Below are 17,818 nucleotides of genomic sequence, written 5' to 3'. Positions count from 1 at the left end.
TTGTGACTATCGCTTTACCAATGATACATTTTATTAATAGTTTGGATCCATATCCTTCGAAAGTTTTGTGTTTATTGACTTTGTTTACAAACACTTGTAGTCCTGCACAACCAGTCTGTTATTCAAATCACCAGAATCAAATGATCACATAACATTATTGACATACTTCCGGTACAAAAATGTCTGCCATTTTCACCGAGATATGTTGCTGAATGCTATCGTTACACTCACTGTAGATCATTTGTTTTGTTTCCTGACCTCATATCACGTGGTATCCCCTTTACGTTAACAGTGAATTTCTCCAGTTGCCATCTACAGACACATGATGAGACATTCTCTCCCCCTTTTTATAGACACCCATGGATAATACAGATCATGACAATATTAATCATACCTATTGTTTTTCTGGGAAAAGATACTTGTGACCCAGGGTATTGGGCATCGTTATATATTCATCTGTGTCACAGTTTAGTTAGAATGAGACCAAACTATCGTTCCGTTTTTATTAGCTTTCATTTTAATATAACTATCCCCTACAAAATATTCATCCCGATAACCATTTGAATTAACCTGATGACCTCTACTTTAGCTAATCAAATTTAACTGGGTCAAAATGAAAACTCCAATAAAAAAATGTGTCTTAATTTCAATTTCAGTGGACTGCATAAAAAAACCTTATAGTTCTTGTAATTCACCATTTTGCATCACAAAATCCCAGCGCTGGAGTTTTACAAATACAACTAACAATTGATTCTATATAAACATTATTATTCAGAGTTTTACAAATACAACTAACGATTGTTTCTATATAAACATCATTATTCAGAGTTTTACAAATTCAACTAACAATTGTTTCTTTATAAACATTATTATTCAGAGTTTTACAAATTCAACTAACAATTGTTTCTATATAAACATTATTATTCAGAGTTTTACAAATACAACTAACAATTGTTTCTATATAAACATCATTATTCAGAGTTTTACAAATTCAACTAACAATTGTTTCTTTATAAACATTATTATTCAGAGTTTTACAAATTCAACTACCAATTGTTTCTATATAAACATTATTATTCAGAGTTTTACAAATACAACTAACAATTGTTTCTATATAAACATTATTATTCAGAGTTTTACAAATTCAACTAACAATTGATTCTCTATAAACATCATTATTCAGAGTTTTACAAATTCAACTAACAATTGTTTCTTTATAAACATTATTATTCAGAGTTTTACAAAAGAATTAACAATTGTTTCTATATAAACATTATTATTCAGAGTTTTACAAATTCAACTAACAATTGTTTCTTTATAAACATTATTATTCAGAGTTTTACAAATTCAACTAACAATTGTTTCTATATAAACATTATTATTCAGAGTTTTACAAATACAACTAACAATTTTTTCTATATATACATTATTATTCAAAGTTTTACAAATGCAACTAACAATTGTTTCTATATAAACATTATTATTCAGAGTTTTACAAATACAACTAACAATTGTTTCTATATAAACATTATTATTCAAAGTTTTACAAATACAATTGAAAATTCTTAGTTTGTATATAAACATTATAAGTGAAAAGATTGGTAATCTTTATTTTACCTGAAAAATAAAATTTTCAGCGGATACTATTCAACTTCAAAGTCTTTCATTTCTTCATCTTCTACTTCAATCTCTACATCTAGTTGAAATGTGTCGTATTTCTTATACTTTACAAGAAAACAATTATGTTTATCCAAAGCATCACACTCCTTTATTAAAGGAATCGAGGTTGACCATGATTTCTGTTTTATTTTACGGTTTCCACATATGTTGACTGAAAATTTGTCGTCTTTCTGATTTACCAGCGTAATGTCATAACCAATGTAGCATGATTTCACAAATGGGCTACTTGCTTTTGAAATTTTGATGCTCACACCAACTTTTCCTTTGACTTCAGTAAGACGAAATCTAAATGATACCCCATCCAGCTTTGATTTAACAGACTCATCATCATACTCAACATAAATGGTTTTCTTTATCGAGTTGCCATCTGGCTCTACGGTCTGTAAACCATCCAGACGACTGCAATTTCCAACCGATGTTTTACTTTGGTTTGTCAATTCGGTTTGTCTCTAAAATGAAAATGAAAAGTGTAATTAATGAATATTTATTGAAATAAAACGATAATATGTGATATAATAAATATACAAAATAAACGATACTGCGGTGACAAACAATAAATATCAAATAAACAATATGGTTCCTTAAACATGATGCCGTGTTGACAAACATTAAATGCCAAATTTACAATATGGTTCCTTAAACGCGATGCCGTGTTGACAAACAATAAATACTAAATATAAAATATGGTTCCTTAAACGTGATGCCGTGTTGACAAACAATAAATACCAAATAAACAATATAGTTCCCTAAACGTGATGCCATGTTGACAAACAATAAATACCAAATAAACAATATTGTTCCTTAAACGTGATGTCGTGTTGCCAAACAATAAATACCAAATATAAAATATGGTTCCTTACACGTGATGCCGTGTTGACAAACAATAAATACCAAATAAACAATATTGTTCCTTAAACATGATGCCGTGTTGACAAACATAAATACCAAATAAACGTGATGCTGTGTTGACAAAAAATAAATACCAAAAAAACAATATGGTTCCTTACACGTGATGCCGTGTTGACAAACAATAAATACCAAATAAACAATATAGTTCCTTAAACGTGATGCCGTGTTGACAAACAATAAATACCAAATAAACAATATAGTTCATTAAACGTGATGCCGTGTTGACAAACAATGAATACCAAATAAACAATATGGTTCCTTAAACGTGATGCCGTGTTGACAAACAATAAATACCAAATAAACAATATGGTTCCTTAAACGTGATGCCGTGTTGACAAACAATAAAATCCAAATAAACAATATGGTTCCTTAAACGTGATACCGTGTTGACAAACAATAAAATCCAAATAAACTATATGGTTCCTTAAACGTGATGCCGTGTTGACAAACCTTACACAATAAAGGCAACAATGAAATATTGTCGTTTCTATATAAAGATTCTCAATATAAACATTATAATTCACAGTTTACAGTTCGCTATATGAAAACCAAATCTTAGAGTGCTATCAGGTGTTAGGAACGCATGAGCACGTCCTGCTTCGCTATTGTGGCGTACATCAGTAATCATTGTGGAGTTTGATTTCAATAATATAATCTTTGATTCAAGTGTGAAATTTTGAATTTACAGGATAGCATTGGGGATAATACATTTGATCATTTCAAGATATTTACCTACCTTAAATATTGAGCAGGTCTGTATCGTTAGCAATTCGTATAAAACATCCTATCAAGACAACAAAAACATACAAATTAGAACAAAATCACATAGAATATAATACAACAATAAAATCGTAACACGATAAGATAAGTTTGTGAACAAAGTTGAATCTTGTAAAGCTTATAGAATTTAGCCGTTACGAATATGAATATCTGAATATATTTAATACTTGTCTAACTTCAGTAATGATGCAGGCTGAAGATAGCATAGCAACATTTTTTTATTAGCGACAGTGGGAATCTCTCGTTAATTCTACTTCGCTTTCCACATCAAGCATTCATCAGTGTGCGAGACAGTTTATTGACAACAGAATGTATTATTACCGGACAGTTACCAATTGACAGAGGGTTAACCGCTAGAAAGGGTTGACACAGTAGCAGCTACCAGAAAGGCCAATCCCGAAATAGCCAAAGGAGAATGTTTTAATGATATGGAAAAAAAACTCTTTAAAATTGCATGAAATGCAGGATTTGTACCTTTTAGTCTACTTTCAACATTTTCATATAAGGAACACCTGAGAATCGTACCTTCAGAGCTCACTTTATCTTCCTTAAAACAAAACGGCCTTTCCTCTTCCCAACCTATCCAAGGTTTCACAGTCTCAGTTGGTATATATAATAAAATAAGATAAAAACATACCAATAATCTCCATAGATAATTCAAAACGCAGAAAACATGACCAAAAACTCCGTAATCCATATTTTGTTGTAAAAGAAGAAAGACGGCCCTTTTCGATGAATCTTACAGATACGCTCTTTGAAATAATATTCTTCTACTCAGGAATTCTATCCCAGGATGCATCAATAAACTTCTATAGAATATTCTTTGAATAAGTTCTATTTTCATCTTTCAAAAAATCAATAGTTCTGCAGTAAAATCAAAACGTTAGGTTTATGGTAAATTTTGTTCTCTTTAATTAATCCTTGATTTTAAATAGTGAAAATGAAATAGCAACCTTTAGTTTTCAGCCAATTTTCATTTAACTTAAGCCGGGCGTATACTTAAAGATGGGTTCCCTTATTTCCATCTATGAGAAAGTAGAGGTGTTCTAATGACTTGGAAAAATACCAGTCTGTCTCACATGTCCATAATTAATTCATAATTAGCTAAATTCAGCAGAATTCCAATGAGTGAATGATTAAGAAAGGTCAAACAGTCTTTTTTTGTTTATCCAGACTGTACATACATGGTCATTTATGATTGGTTAAAACTCTTAATTATATGCAATAAGAACATAATGATATTTCACCTGAAGATAACAATGTAGATTGTTGAAACGTCGTCTGTAATAAAACTAAGGAGTAGTATACCATAAAATTGTGTTCCTTTATTTAATATTTATATTGTCATAATGTTTCTACCGTATATACTGTATAAGTTTAGGTGGTTTGTTTCATAAAATGTTTCTACCGTATATACTGTAGTATAAGGTTAGGGGGTTTGTTAATTTTAAATTTGAAGTAGAAATCATTAGAGATATTATGGTAATGAGTTTAATGTGAAATAATTAAATCACGATTCCGTTTACACGGTATCACGCAATTTGATTGGATAACAGCGGTCACGTGAATTCGGTTTATATCTGTGTAAACACAATGTAAATATAAGCTCCGTCCCTTAATGGACTTCCTTTATCATTGAGTTTGATTGACGTCATCACTACACAGCGTCGATGTCTTTCCGTCGAACGTCACCAGAGCAGAAATCTACACTTCACTGAATGATTACGGTATTTTCCAAATTCCCTCGAATGTGCACTCTCCAAATATCAACAAGATCATGATTTTTGGACTTATTTCGAACTCGTCTTGCAATAACTGAACTTTAAATGTGGCCGCTCCGTCAACTTTTAAGCAGTCGACAATAGACTATAAATAGGTGACCTACTTATTTGTAAAACATGCCTATCTTTTGTTGAGAGTTTTACAAATTCAATTAACAATTGTTTCTATATAAACATTATTATTCAGAGTTTTACAAATACAATTAACAATTGTTTCTATATAAACATTATTATTCAGAGTTTTACAAATACAACTAACAATTGTTTCTATATAAACATTATTATTCAGAGTTTTATAAATACAACTAACAATTGTTTCTATATAAACATTATTATTCAGAGTTTTACAAATACAGTTAATAATTGTTTCTTTATAAACATTATTATTCAGAGTTTTACAAATCCAACTACCAATAGTTTCTATATAAACATTATTATTCAGAGTTTTACAAATACAGTTAATAATTGTTTCTTTATAAACATTATTATTCAGAGTTTTACAAATACAACTAACAATAGTTTCTATATAAACATTATTATTTAGAGTTTTACAAATACAGTTAATAATTGTTTCTTTATAAACATTATTATTCAGAGTTTTACAAATACAACCAACAATTGTTTCTATATAAACATTATTATTCAGAGTTTCACAAATTCAACTAACAATTGTTTCTATATAAACATTATTATTCAGAGTTTTACAAATTCAACTGACAATTGTTTCTATATAAACATTATTATTCAGAGTTTTACAAATACAGTTAATAATTGTTTGTTTTATAAATACAACTAACAATTGTTTCTATATAAACATCATTATTCAGAGTTTTCCAAATTTAACTAACAATTGCTTTTATATGAACATTATTATCAAATTGTCAAAATTCAATTAGCAAATTGTTGTATCTAAAATTCAGTGAATAGTAAATACATGTAGTTTATGATGTTTCGTTGATATTTAAAACATGTCTGCTTTATTTATGGCCTTAATTTCTATATCAAGTTGAAATGTTTGTGTTACTTCGCCGTAACCATTTTCCGACTTTTTTACAATAAATCCATTATCACTGTCAAAAACATCTAACTCTGTTATTAGCAAGATATAATAGGAGAAACACTTCGTTGTCAATTGACATTTTCCAGTTTGTTTTACAGAATAATCTCGGTCCATCTGATTGACCAATGAAATGTCGAAACTAACGTCACACGATCCCAAAAGTAGGTATACAGGTTCTAAAATTTGGAAGTCTACAGCCAAAACCATGTTAAGGTAAACAAGGGAAAACGTAAATGTTTTTCCGTTAAACTCTGCTTCAACACCATTATCACCAATCATACATGTACTATACTCAAGATAAAGAGTTTTCTTGCAGAATTCTTCCCTCGGTATCATGGACGAAGGACCAAACAGAGATTCATAACTTGGTACCACGGGCTGAAAAACTTTTCCATGGTTATCAAGTGTTATCGGTTTACTGCGTATTACCAGGGGTTTATTACTTGGTATCACGCACTGAAAAATACCAAAAGGCTTATCGCGTGGTGTCGTGCTTCGTAAGCTACCCACAGGCTTATTGCGTGGTGTCACGCTTCGTAAACTACCCAAAGATTTAGTGTCTGGTATCACGGTCTGTAAATCTTCCCCAGGTTTTTTAGAGTTTATGTTCATGATGTAGAAATTAGAAGTGAGTTGCTCCACGCCCCCAGCTGGAAGTTGAACTTTTCTCTGACATAATGGACAGGACACGGTCCTGGGCGATTTCTGTTCCAGATCTCGGATGCATTCCTGACAAAATGTGTGATGACAGTCTAGGAATTTCGGTTTTTTATAATTTTCTAGACAAATGACACACTGATTGAAATTCGGATTAAGAGTCGTCCTTCCACCTGTTGCCATAATAGTTTGTTCTCATTATCGCTGAAATTAGAAAGAATTATAGGGGTAAAGTCGTCAATCTATTGGTGTGAAATAAATATACCAAATAAACAATATTAGCTATAGGACAGTCTTGTCTACTAATAAAGTCATCAGTCTATTGGTGTGTTATAAATATACCAAATAAACAATATTAGTTATAGGACAGTCTTGTCTACTAATAGAGTCATCAGTCTATTGATGTGTAATAAATATACCAAATTAACAATATTAGTTATAAGACAGTCTTGTCTACTAGTAGAGTCATCAGACTATTGGTGTGTAATAAATATACCAAATTAACAATATTAGCTATAGGACAGTCTTGTCTACTAGTAGAGTCATCAGACTATTGGTGTGTAATAACTATACCAAATAAACAATATTAGCTATAGGACAGTCTTGTCTACTAGTAGAGTCATCAGACTATTGGTGTGTAATAAATATACCAAATTAACAATATTAGCTATAGGACAGTCTTGTCTACCAGTAGAGTCATCAGTCTATTGGTGTGTAATAACTATACCAAATAAACAATATTAGTTATAGGACAGTCTTGTCTACTAGTAGAGTCATCAGACTATTGGTGTGTAATAAATATACCAAATTAACAATATTAGCTATAGGACAGTCTTGTCTACTAGTAGAGTCATCAGACTATTGGTGTGTAATAACTATACCAAATAAACAATATTAGCTATAGGACAGTCTTGTCTACTAGTAGAGTCATCAGTCTATTGGTGTGTAATAAATATACCAAATAAACAATATTAGCTATAGGACAGTCTTGTCTACTAGTAGAGTCATCAGTTTATCGGTGTGTTATAAATATACCAAATAAACAAATATAAATTTGATTGGTACCGTTGTTGATAGAATACAGTTCCGATACAAATACAAGAAACAGATCACTTTAACTGTCAACCAATTTCCTAAATGAAGTTTACACGGAATACGTTATTCGAGGAATTCTACTTTCGCTTTCCATATTAGGCAATCATCAGTGCGCGCTATTATTGCGTGACGGCTCGTTGACGAAAGAATTGATATCAACTTTACTTTACTTTCAATTAAGGCCAGAGGCGTAGCCTAACGGGTATGTTGGGTGGGGGCACACAACCTGTCAACTTGTTGCTTGGTACAACTGACACATTTTACCCACAATCTCTTTAAATGTAGACGAACAGTTTACCTAAAACATCATAACTGACACAAGGTTTTCACGCCTTCGGTTTTATCGACGGCTCAAGACATTACCGTCTTTATTATTGTGTCGGTTCGGGTTATTATTTTATAGGTAAACTGTTCGTTTACATTCGTTCGTTTACGGTAAAACTGTTTCATTTGTAACAAGCAGTAAGTCGACAAGCTGTGTGCAACATGTCCTAATGACTTGAAAGATCTTGATTTTATTGAACTTGTCGTTAAAACGCGGAATCGGTCTCCTAAAAATGTTCTAGATAACACAAAACTTACCAAATAATCTACCACTAATCTCGGAGAGAAGAATACTCGAACAGACTGTCGGTGAGCTACGCGCTGTAGAGAGGGAAGTTATTATTTAACTAGACGCTTTGTACTATACGTGGAAAACATTGAGAAAATTCCAAGAAAAAGCTCTACTTTCATTTTAAACTACAACAGCTGCTATATACACGATAAAGTGGCATGTTTGAAGGTCCGTTGTTAGACAAATGGGTCACTGAGATGACTCATTGTCTCTGAGAGTAATTGTCGGTGTCTATGGGTTATATTACCAAAAGTTGAAACAATTCTGACCTCCAGTTCCACTAGAGGCATAATACCAAAGTGTGACCAATTTGACTTATATACACGATTTAGTGACATGTTTGAAGGCCGGTTGTTGGACATGTGGGTCTCTAAGGTTACTCATAGTCCCCGAGGGTCAATGTCACTGGCTGTGGGTTATAAATACCAAGAGTTGAAATAATTATAATACTATAATACCAAAGTCTGACCAATTTGACTTATATACACGATTTAGTGACATGTTTGAAGGCCGGTTGTTGGACATGTGGGTCTCTAAGGTTACTCATAGTCCCCGAGGGTCAATGTCAATGGCTGTGGGTTATAAATACCAAGAGTTGAAATAATTATAATACTATAATACTGAAGTGTGAGCAATTTATAAACGATATATTGTTGTTTTGAAAGCCTGTTTCTGGACATTATGTATCACTTGGATGGTTCATAGTCCTCGAGAGACATTCTCTGTGTTTGTGGGTCACATTATTATTAAATGAAACAGTCCCGATCATCCAATCTTATTTGGGTATAATACTGAAGTGTGATAATTATGTATGGGCCTCAGATATCAGTTACTTGTAGCGTATTCATGGAATTTTGTAGAAACGGTACGAAACGTCCAAATTGTGCAAAACAAATATTCCATTCGTAAGAAGTATTAAAAAATTGTTCACGACAAGATTATCGCGTTCCCGACTCGGTTAGAGAAAATCATCCGAGAAGCTCAAACAAAATCCCGTGAACTGGATGCAATGACTACCTGGCTCCTAATAAAATTTCTACCTGATTTCCTGTTGTTATAATCAATTTTAGTCAACTCTCGTATCTAAAGTTTTCATTTATAAATATACCGTCTTCATTAGCCCACATGGTGCACAAAAATAGGACTTAAAACTCCATTCATTTCATTTCAAGTTCTCATTTTCCCACTATTTTCAAAATTGCTTATGTTAAGCATCTCTTAAAGAAAATAAACCTGGATAAAAACCTAAATTCTAATTCATTGGCTGTATAATTTATAGAACAGATGCAAAACTCTTGGCCTATTTCGGAAGAGGATTTCTAAAACTAACACGGACTATATTCTATACAATTATTTCCATAAAATGTTTTAGTGGTCCGAGGCTATTTGGGTTTGCCGATTTATTCATTTCAATACTCCCACATAAGATACGGTAAGAAGTTACACTGACCACCCTGTTGCAGTTTGTAAGGTACCGAACAGTCAATTGATGTGTCGGAATCGTTAGAAGATCACCGACACCGTGTTGATACATGTTTTGATTGATGGTGCAGGTCTCCACTGTGTCATTACGGCTGTATTTATTCTGTATTTATTGAATATTTCCAAGTCACTAGTTCTGTGAATAATTATATAAAGAAACTAGACAATTAGAAATTATCTATAATAGTATATAGTAATTATTGATATCTATCGACACAGGTGGTCCGTTTCATTGTTATTCTGATTTGTTAGTGTACACATGTGTCGTGTTTTCTGCACATTAAATAACAGGACACAATGTTATGAGAATTATACTACCCCTGCGTTCTTTTGTATACTACTTTTACAATTTGCATGTACAGGTCGGGAAATAGGGGGTTGGAAAGCTTTGGCCTATATCTCAATTTCATATGTTCTCGTCCTGTTCCGTCCTTTTCCCGCGGCATAACAGACCGGAGTTTATGGACAGATATTTCCAACCCATCGCTCCCTATAGCTGAGAGCAGTCTATTGTAGAATTGTTATTTCCTTGAATTCTTACTTCGATCGAAACACAATATTAGGTTGAAGACACCAACTGGTGACGGCGCCAGTGGGGGTACAGGACAAATCCCAAATTGTACCCTCACATGGCTTTTAGCAAATTCAAAAAATATGATTTTAATACGTTTGTGCTCCACAATATGTTTCAGATTTCACCAAATCAATTCAATTTTTCGAAAATTTGCTTGGAAGAACGCATTTATTTAATTGAGCCTCGACAGTTGACCCCCATCCCTACCATTGAGCCACCTATTTGTACCCCCAATTTTGAGAGGCTGGCGTCGCCACTGCACCGGATCGACAGCGCTCAGGAATGCCCCATCAGGATAGTTCGAACAGCCCCCCACCCCTCCTTTTAAGAACAATGTTTTTGAAAATCTGAAGGCTAGAAGTACGAATGGTTCGACCATGTTCAAAGACTAATAGATTATCAAGAGTAGAATGTAAGTAGATGTTAACTCCAATGAAAGACATATCTATCTCAAGTCCAAAACATCTGACTCTATTCCAGCTTCTGATAGATATTTCGACACTTATTGGCCGACAACAAATGGCTATCAGAGGCTGGAATAGAGTCAGATGTTTCGGTCTACTGTATCTCAGTCTCAATCTTGTTTACCTCCAGCTCATTACACCGGACCGGAAATCTCGTATCCTAATGAACACTACATGTCAATTACACCGGAAGTCACTTCCTCTCGAGTCAAGTCACGTGACATGTATCGTCAAAGAATTCCAATGAAATTGTGAATAATGCAGAGTTAGATTCAGCTTTACGGAAACAGTCGAGAATTGCCGAATGACCATACGATGTGTATTCGTCGTACACCGCACAGTACCCTGTCAATTTCAAAGGCATTGCGGTCGCTCTACACCATGTGCATTTCTGTTTGCATTTATAATGAACTTTATAACCCGTAGATTTTCAACCACAGGGACTGGGGACATTGGGGACAGTTGATGTGTCACGGCAATGAAAATAAAACCATCCTATTACAAATAGTTATACATCTCATTTGACTACAATAAACACGGCTTCACCTAACATTAAAGCTCTGAGTACTCGGAGAATTTTTTGCAGCATTTTGTACTCCATACTACTCAAGACCGTGCCTGGTATCCAACCCTAGTTTCACTCTCGATATCTAGGGACCTGGTTTCATGCTGATACGATTGGGAAATAAACTAAAAACAGGTTGAAAACCACTGTTGTAACCAGACTAATTTTAACCAGACCAATTTCACCTCCAAGTCGGAGGAAACCGAGACATGTTAAATTGACTGGTTTCGGTTGTCGAGCACCAATTAAATTCCAGTCTGAAGACAACTCGACTTATAGTTAGTAGACGTCCAACAAATCTATAAATCCTCCTAGTTTTAATTAAGAAGAAGAAAGTTATAGAAGTTTGAGCAGGTCTCAGGGGTGGGGGTTCTACATTGATTAAACTTACCCACAAGATACGAGAAGATACATCTCTTAGTACAGTGAAATTACAATCTGTATATTGTATTGTCTTTTAGCTTATAAATAATGTATCTCATATACATAAAGACGTGTTATTTGGTGCTTGGGGCGATATATATATATATATATATCACTCTGTTTTTGCAGGACTGAACAGAATTTGGTTGTTTTTTTTAGAAGCAACTCTCTCTCTCTCTCTCTCTCTCTCTCTCTCTCTCTCTCTCTCTCTCTCTCTCTCTCTCGCTCTCTCTCTCTCTCTCTCTCTCTCTCTCTCTCTCTCTCTCAGAAATGCTCTCTCTCACTGTTCTGGTTCCTCAAGTTATGGTAAGAATGTATGACAATTAAAATTTTAATATTGATTCTATGACCGCTGAGACAAACCCGAGTAAAGAAGAGTGTGCGATTCTGTATACGGTGTCCGCTGTAGGATACAGTGCGGGATTATCGATACAGTAGAAAGTGGAAGAAGCTACTCCTGTGTACAGTGTATCTGGACCCGATAATCCGTCGCATCGTACACCGCACCTGACCCAATACCGTTTAACGAACCGGAACAAACGAACCTGCTTTTTCTTTTTTCACACCGGACACCGTCCACTGCATCGGACACTGTCCATCGAACCGGACACCGTACACCGAACCGGACACCGTACACCGACCCCTAGTCGGTTTCCAAGCTGATTCGAAGGAACGGAAAGTTTTATTGAAATGGTCGGCAGTGACAGTAAGGCTGTCGTGATGGCGTGATAGAACAATAAATATACTCAGTAGGAAGACGGCGGAGAGAATATTGAGCCAGGCATGTTCCTAGTATTGAATTCTGGTTAAATCGCGAGGTTGTATTGTACAGTGCTGTTTCCTTCCGAATAACAATGTGTACGTCTTTAGTTGATGTACTGTAGTATGTTGACGAAACATGAGGTTTCGAGAAATTCTGATAGCGTATATTTAACTACTATACGATGGTGATTATATTTCTTCAGTAAATCGGGCCTGGACACTGTTATTGACAGAGTCACGTACAATTTGTGGAGTGAATACTATAGTGGAAATATCGTGGAGAGGGTTGTAAACCAAATGGTTGCGGTATCAAAACTTTTTAATTCTGGGAGGATCATAAAATCGGCAAACTCTGGTCGGAAGTCTGAACTTTTATGAGAAGAGTCAAATTATAGGTTGTAATAATCCCCGGAAGCATTGGCCGAACTGGTCAGAAAAGTCATGCTAAAGTAAGAGGACTAAATGGTTAAGACACAATGTTTAATCCTCAGAAGTACTGGTCGATACTGAAACGGTCTGGAATGTTCTGATCAAAAACACAGTATACGAGAATAAATGGTGGCAGAAATTAATCCTCGGAAGCGATGGTCGTTATCAGGTCAGAACGGTGCTCAATTAGAAAACATGCGGTATCTAAATGATTAACGGTTGTGTTCGAACGAAAGTTTCTGGCTCATTCGCTTGGAAAATGATATGATGTCTATAGGAGAGGAGTAGGCTTTGGTTGCATGTCGAAGCAGTTGACATTCAGGACTAAGATAAGACACTGAGCATTCTGGTAGTGTTCTGACCACGAAAGAAATGGCCGTGTTTACAGCTTTTTCTAATCTAAGGCGACAATGAGGTTGATTTACATACACTGTGGTCAAATTTTTTGAGTTCTGAGACCGTGGCGACTCCCGAAATCACTAAACCTTTTGTTGCTTTAGAGCGAGAGTCTTGAATGTAAAGTAGGGTGTTACACACCTTTGATTTCAATATATTTCTACTTCTGTTGGTATTTACAATAGTAACAATGTAACACAGCGTATATTGGTATTATCTCTACCCTACTAAATATTGGAATTGTGTGGCGGAGTGGCGGATTGTGTGTGATAAAACCTTAGCCATGTTTTGTGGACGATACAAGACCCCAGTAAGAAAGAAATAGAGTAATAATAATGATTCTACGTGGGAGATATTCTCTACTCTAACAGTCACAGTGATAGTGATAGTGGCACTAGAAATGGATGTACTGGTAGAATAAATCATGGAACTAGCAGTAGTAATCATTCTAATGTGTATCGAAGCAACTCAGTCAATACAAACATGTAAGTAGAATTTAGCTCTGTCAATTTACCAAATACATGTATTAGTATTATATCACGAAGAGAAAACCAATACTGCAATTTAGAAGTCGGTCTGTCAAATTTCAATATATTGGTTTTGTATCACGAAGAGAAAACTATTATTACAATTTAAAAATCGGTCTGTCAAATTACAGTATTAAAATCCGTACAAGCAAGACAATTCCGTCAATCAAAAATCTCATCCAAAGAATAGAAAAATCGGGACTAAGAGTAGCGTAGTAGTGGACTCCTGCAAAGAGAAGTATCATCAGGTGTTTCAAAAAGAGTAACATATATTGTTTTATAATAGTTTTGAATCATGAATAGACACCAAAATTAAATTTTAGAAATCGGTCTGTCAAATTACAATATATTTGTTTTGTATTACGAAGAGAAAACCATTATTACTATTTAGAAATTGTCCTGTCAAAATACAACTTAGAAATCGTTCTGTCAAAATACAACTTAGAAATCGTTCTGTCAAAATACAACTTAGAAACGTTCTGTCAAATTACAACTTAGAAACGTTCTGTCAAATTACAATTTAGAAATCTTTCTGTCAAATTATATTTCAGAAATTGTTCTGTCCAATTACAATTGCAAATTGGTTTTGCAAGAGAAAACCCTAGTGACATTTTGAAATCATTCTGTCAAATTTGATTTAGAAATCGTTCTGTCAATTTACAAAATAGAAATCGTTCTGTCAAAATACAATTTAGAAATCGTTCTGTCAATTTACAATTTAGAAATCGTTCTGTCAATTACCAAAATTGAAATCGTTCTGTCAAAATACAATTTAGAAATCGTTCTGTCAATTTACAATTTAGAAATCGGTCTTGTGAAATTACAATCTAGTATTTATGTATTTCAAGAGAAAAGCAATACTATTATTAGAAGTCAGTCTGTAAATTTACAATATGTACTGAAAAGTAAAGTAAAAGAAATGTCGAGTGGATATATCATAATATACATATTTATCACACAACAATGCGATTCTAAGATTCATAACATAGGTTCATAAAAACGATATGAACTCGTAGCACAGGTTGATAACTATGCAAATTAGGTCACGTATCCATGTGATTAAATACATATCTCTTTTTTTCTATATGCTGTGAGTAGGAAAGAGTCAGTATTAAATGTACTTTAAGGCAATCAAAAGAAACAGTAGAACACCAAATGAGTTTATTGACCACAAAACATGTAACACCAGTGTCTAGAAAGTTGTATAGATATAAGTAACGTTTCTTTTGACTTCAGTATATTAGTTTTTTATCACTAAGATAAACCAATACGAAACTTCAGAAATCCATCTGTCTATTCACTTAATTTATATACAACTTAATGAGAGATCTGATACCTCAAATAAAATACCAATTTAGAATTTTAGAGAATTTGAGAATTATTTCCTGTCAACTTAAGATCTATTGCTGTTTTGTATTCAAGAAGAATTTGAACTGGTACAATTCTCATCGGAACCGAGACGTTATAAGTTTATTCTTTGATGTATTTATTATTTATTAGTTTACAGCATAAAACATCATCATTACATCTGATGACGACACGTTTATATTGTGTTGAAACGTTATTAAAGAAGTGTGTTATATTCCATAATATTGTCTTGTGTTTTGTTATATGTGCTCCTCGCTTCTATATGTCGTTCTAATCTTACAGCATAAGCAGAAAGCAACACATGCTATATAAAACTACAATTATTTTCTTTCACAACAGTGATAAAACCAAAACATTCTCATAGAAATATTAACCTAATATTCTGTTAATAACCGAGGTTTAGAATTTTCTTTTCTCAACTATCTTTTCGCGTGCTCCACCAGTTGCAGAAAATCAAGGGACACCAAAGGCGACAAAATTCTTCAATGTGGCTATTGCAGTCAAGGTATAAGTATGAAGTTCGTATCAGCTTGACATTGTGAAGATGGAACCCTGGTTTCTATTGTAGAGTACTAGTATTACGTGGGATTACCAATGATTCAAACACTTGTACAAAATGTTCCAATAGGTCTGAACTATGCAAGAGTATGCCAAGCGTAAAAAGGGATGTGAACGGGCCAGAAAGTTGGGAATAAGGGCCCTATAACATTATTATGTCTTGCTTTGAGCAACCGGATATCTTTGTAGTTTGTCGCATACATCCACCGACTTCAGGTCTTCACAATGTCAAGCTATTACGTCTAACTTGGTTGGATGGTATGTTAGCGAAAACAGCAAAATCAGAGTCCTCGACAGAAGAATGTAAGCCATAATGTTTAAAGTATTTCTGTTGGGGCGATGCTTGGCTGTTTTCGCTGGTGTACAATCCAATCATTGCTGCGTTCCGTGCTATGATAGTCAGGACGATTTTTTTTATAGCTTGACATTGTGAAGATGAAGTTAGTAATAGCTTGACATTGTGAAGATGAGGTATGTTATAGCTTGATATTGTGAAGATGAAGATGAAGTTTGTTATAGCTTGACATTGTGAAGATGAGGTATGTTATAGCTTGATATTGTGAAGATGAAGATGTTGTTTGTAATAGCTTGACATTGTGAAGAAGAAGTTTGTTATAGCTTGACATTGTGAAGATGAGGATGAGGTATGTTATAGCTTGATATTGTGAAGATGAAGATGAAGTTTGTTATAGTTTGACATTGTGAAGAAGAAGTTTGTTATAGCTTGACATTGTGAAGATGAAGTTTGTTATAGCTTGACATTGTGAAGATTGAAGTTTGTTATAGTTTGACATTGTGAAGATTGAAGTTTGTTATAGCTTGACATTGTGAAGATTGAAGTTTGTTATAGCTTGACATTGTGAAGAAGAAGTTTGTTATAGCTTGACATTGTGAAGATGAAGTGTGTTATAGTTTGACATTGTGAAGATGAAGTGTGTTATAGCTTGACATTGTGAAGATGAAGTTAGAAATCAATTCAGGTCTAGATGTAAATTCCAATTTAAAAAAATAACACCTAAAAAATTAGTTTTAAATTTGTTTCGTGATGTAAAATATTGTCTTGAAAGTTTTCATGAATATTCTATCAGTATTGAAAAATGAGAAGAATGTTTTTCATCCCCAGTAGTAAATATCTACAGGTCGGTCTCCTGGGAGTTGACCTACATTTTAAAATTTAATTTGTGGTTGAGACAAATAATGGTAATATAAACGACAATGTTTATTAGAATTTATGTTGTATTGAGAGTCTGTTAGAGTGAAAGTCCTAGACAGATTATACAGTAGAATTTAGACAGAAACTCAAAAATCTTGAAATTTATATTTGATTTGTAAAATTGGCCAAAACCCAATCTTATTTTCATCTTGCGCGTGACATAACTATTGGACAAACATGGGACGTAAAATCGCAGTCCTGATCAATCCTTTCGACGACAGGACAACACGAGACGTAAAATCATAGTTTCGACGACAGGACAACACGAGACGTAAAATCATAGTTTCGACGACAGGACAACACGAGACGTAAAATCATAGTTTCGACGACAGGACAACACGAGACGTAAAATCATAGTCCTTTTCAATCCTTAAACAGTGTTGTACATATTAATATTATAATAAGTTGTCTAGCATAGTGCAACTACACTCTTTGACTGACCTAGAACACTGCACTCAAAGTCCTTTCCCTTTCGTGAT

General features: G+C 33.8%; 2 protein-coding genes across 2 annotated transcripts; one reads left to right on the top strand and one right to left on the bottom strand.

Annotated features, from left to right (window-relative positions):
* Positions 1-797: 797 nt before the first annotated feature.
* LOTGIDRAFT_191997 (hypothetical protein) lies at positions 798-5,673 on the top strand (the record flags this gene model as incomplete). The annotated part of the gene is made up of 2 exons (XM_009060683.1): positions 798-1,158; positions 5,364-5,673. Coding segments are annotated over 2 exons (671 nt in total), but the record flags the coding sequence as incomplete, so codon positions are not given.
* Positions 5,674-6,852: 1,179 nt separating this feature from the next.
* Positions 6,853-7,050, bottom strand: LOTGIDRAFT_123514 (hypothetical protein; the record flags this gene model as incomplete). Its single annotated transcript, XM_009060682.1, has 1 exon — positions 6,853-7,050. A coding segment is annotated over one exon (198 nt), but the record flags the coding sequence as incomplete, so codon positions are not given.
* Between the last annotated feature and the right edge of the window lie 10,768 nt (positions 7,051-17,818).

Source organism: Lottia gigantea (assembly GCF_000327385.1).
Source record: "Lottia gigantea unplaced genomic scaffold LOTGIsca_44, whole genome shotgun sequence".
Classification (NCBI taxonomy): domain Eukaryota; kingdom Metazoa; phylum Mollusca; class Gastropoda; family Lottiidae; genus Lottia; species Lottia gigantea.
Note: the sequence above shows the minus strand (reverse complement) of the source record. Positions and strands in the feature narration are given on the sequence as shown.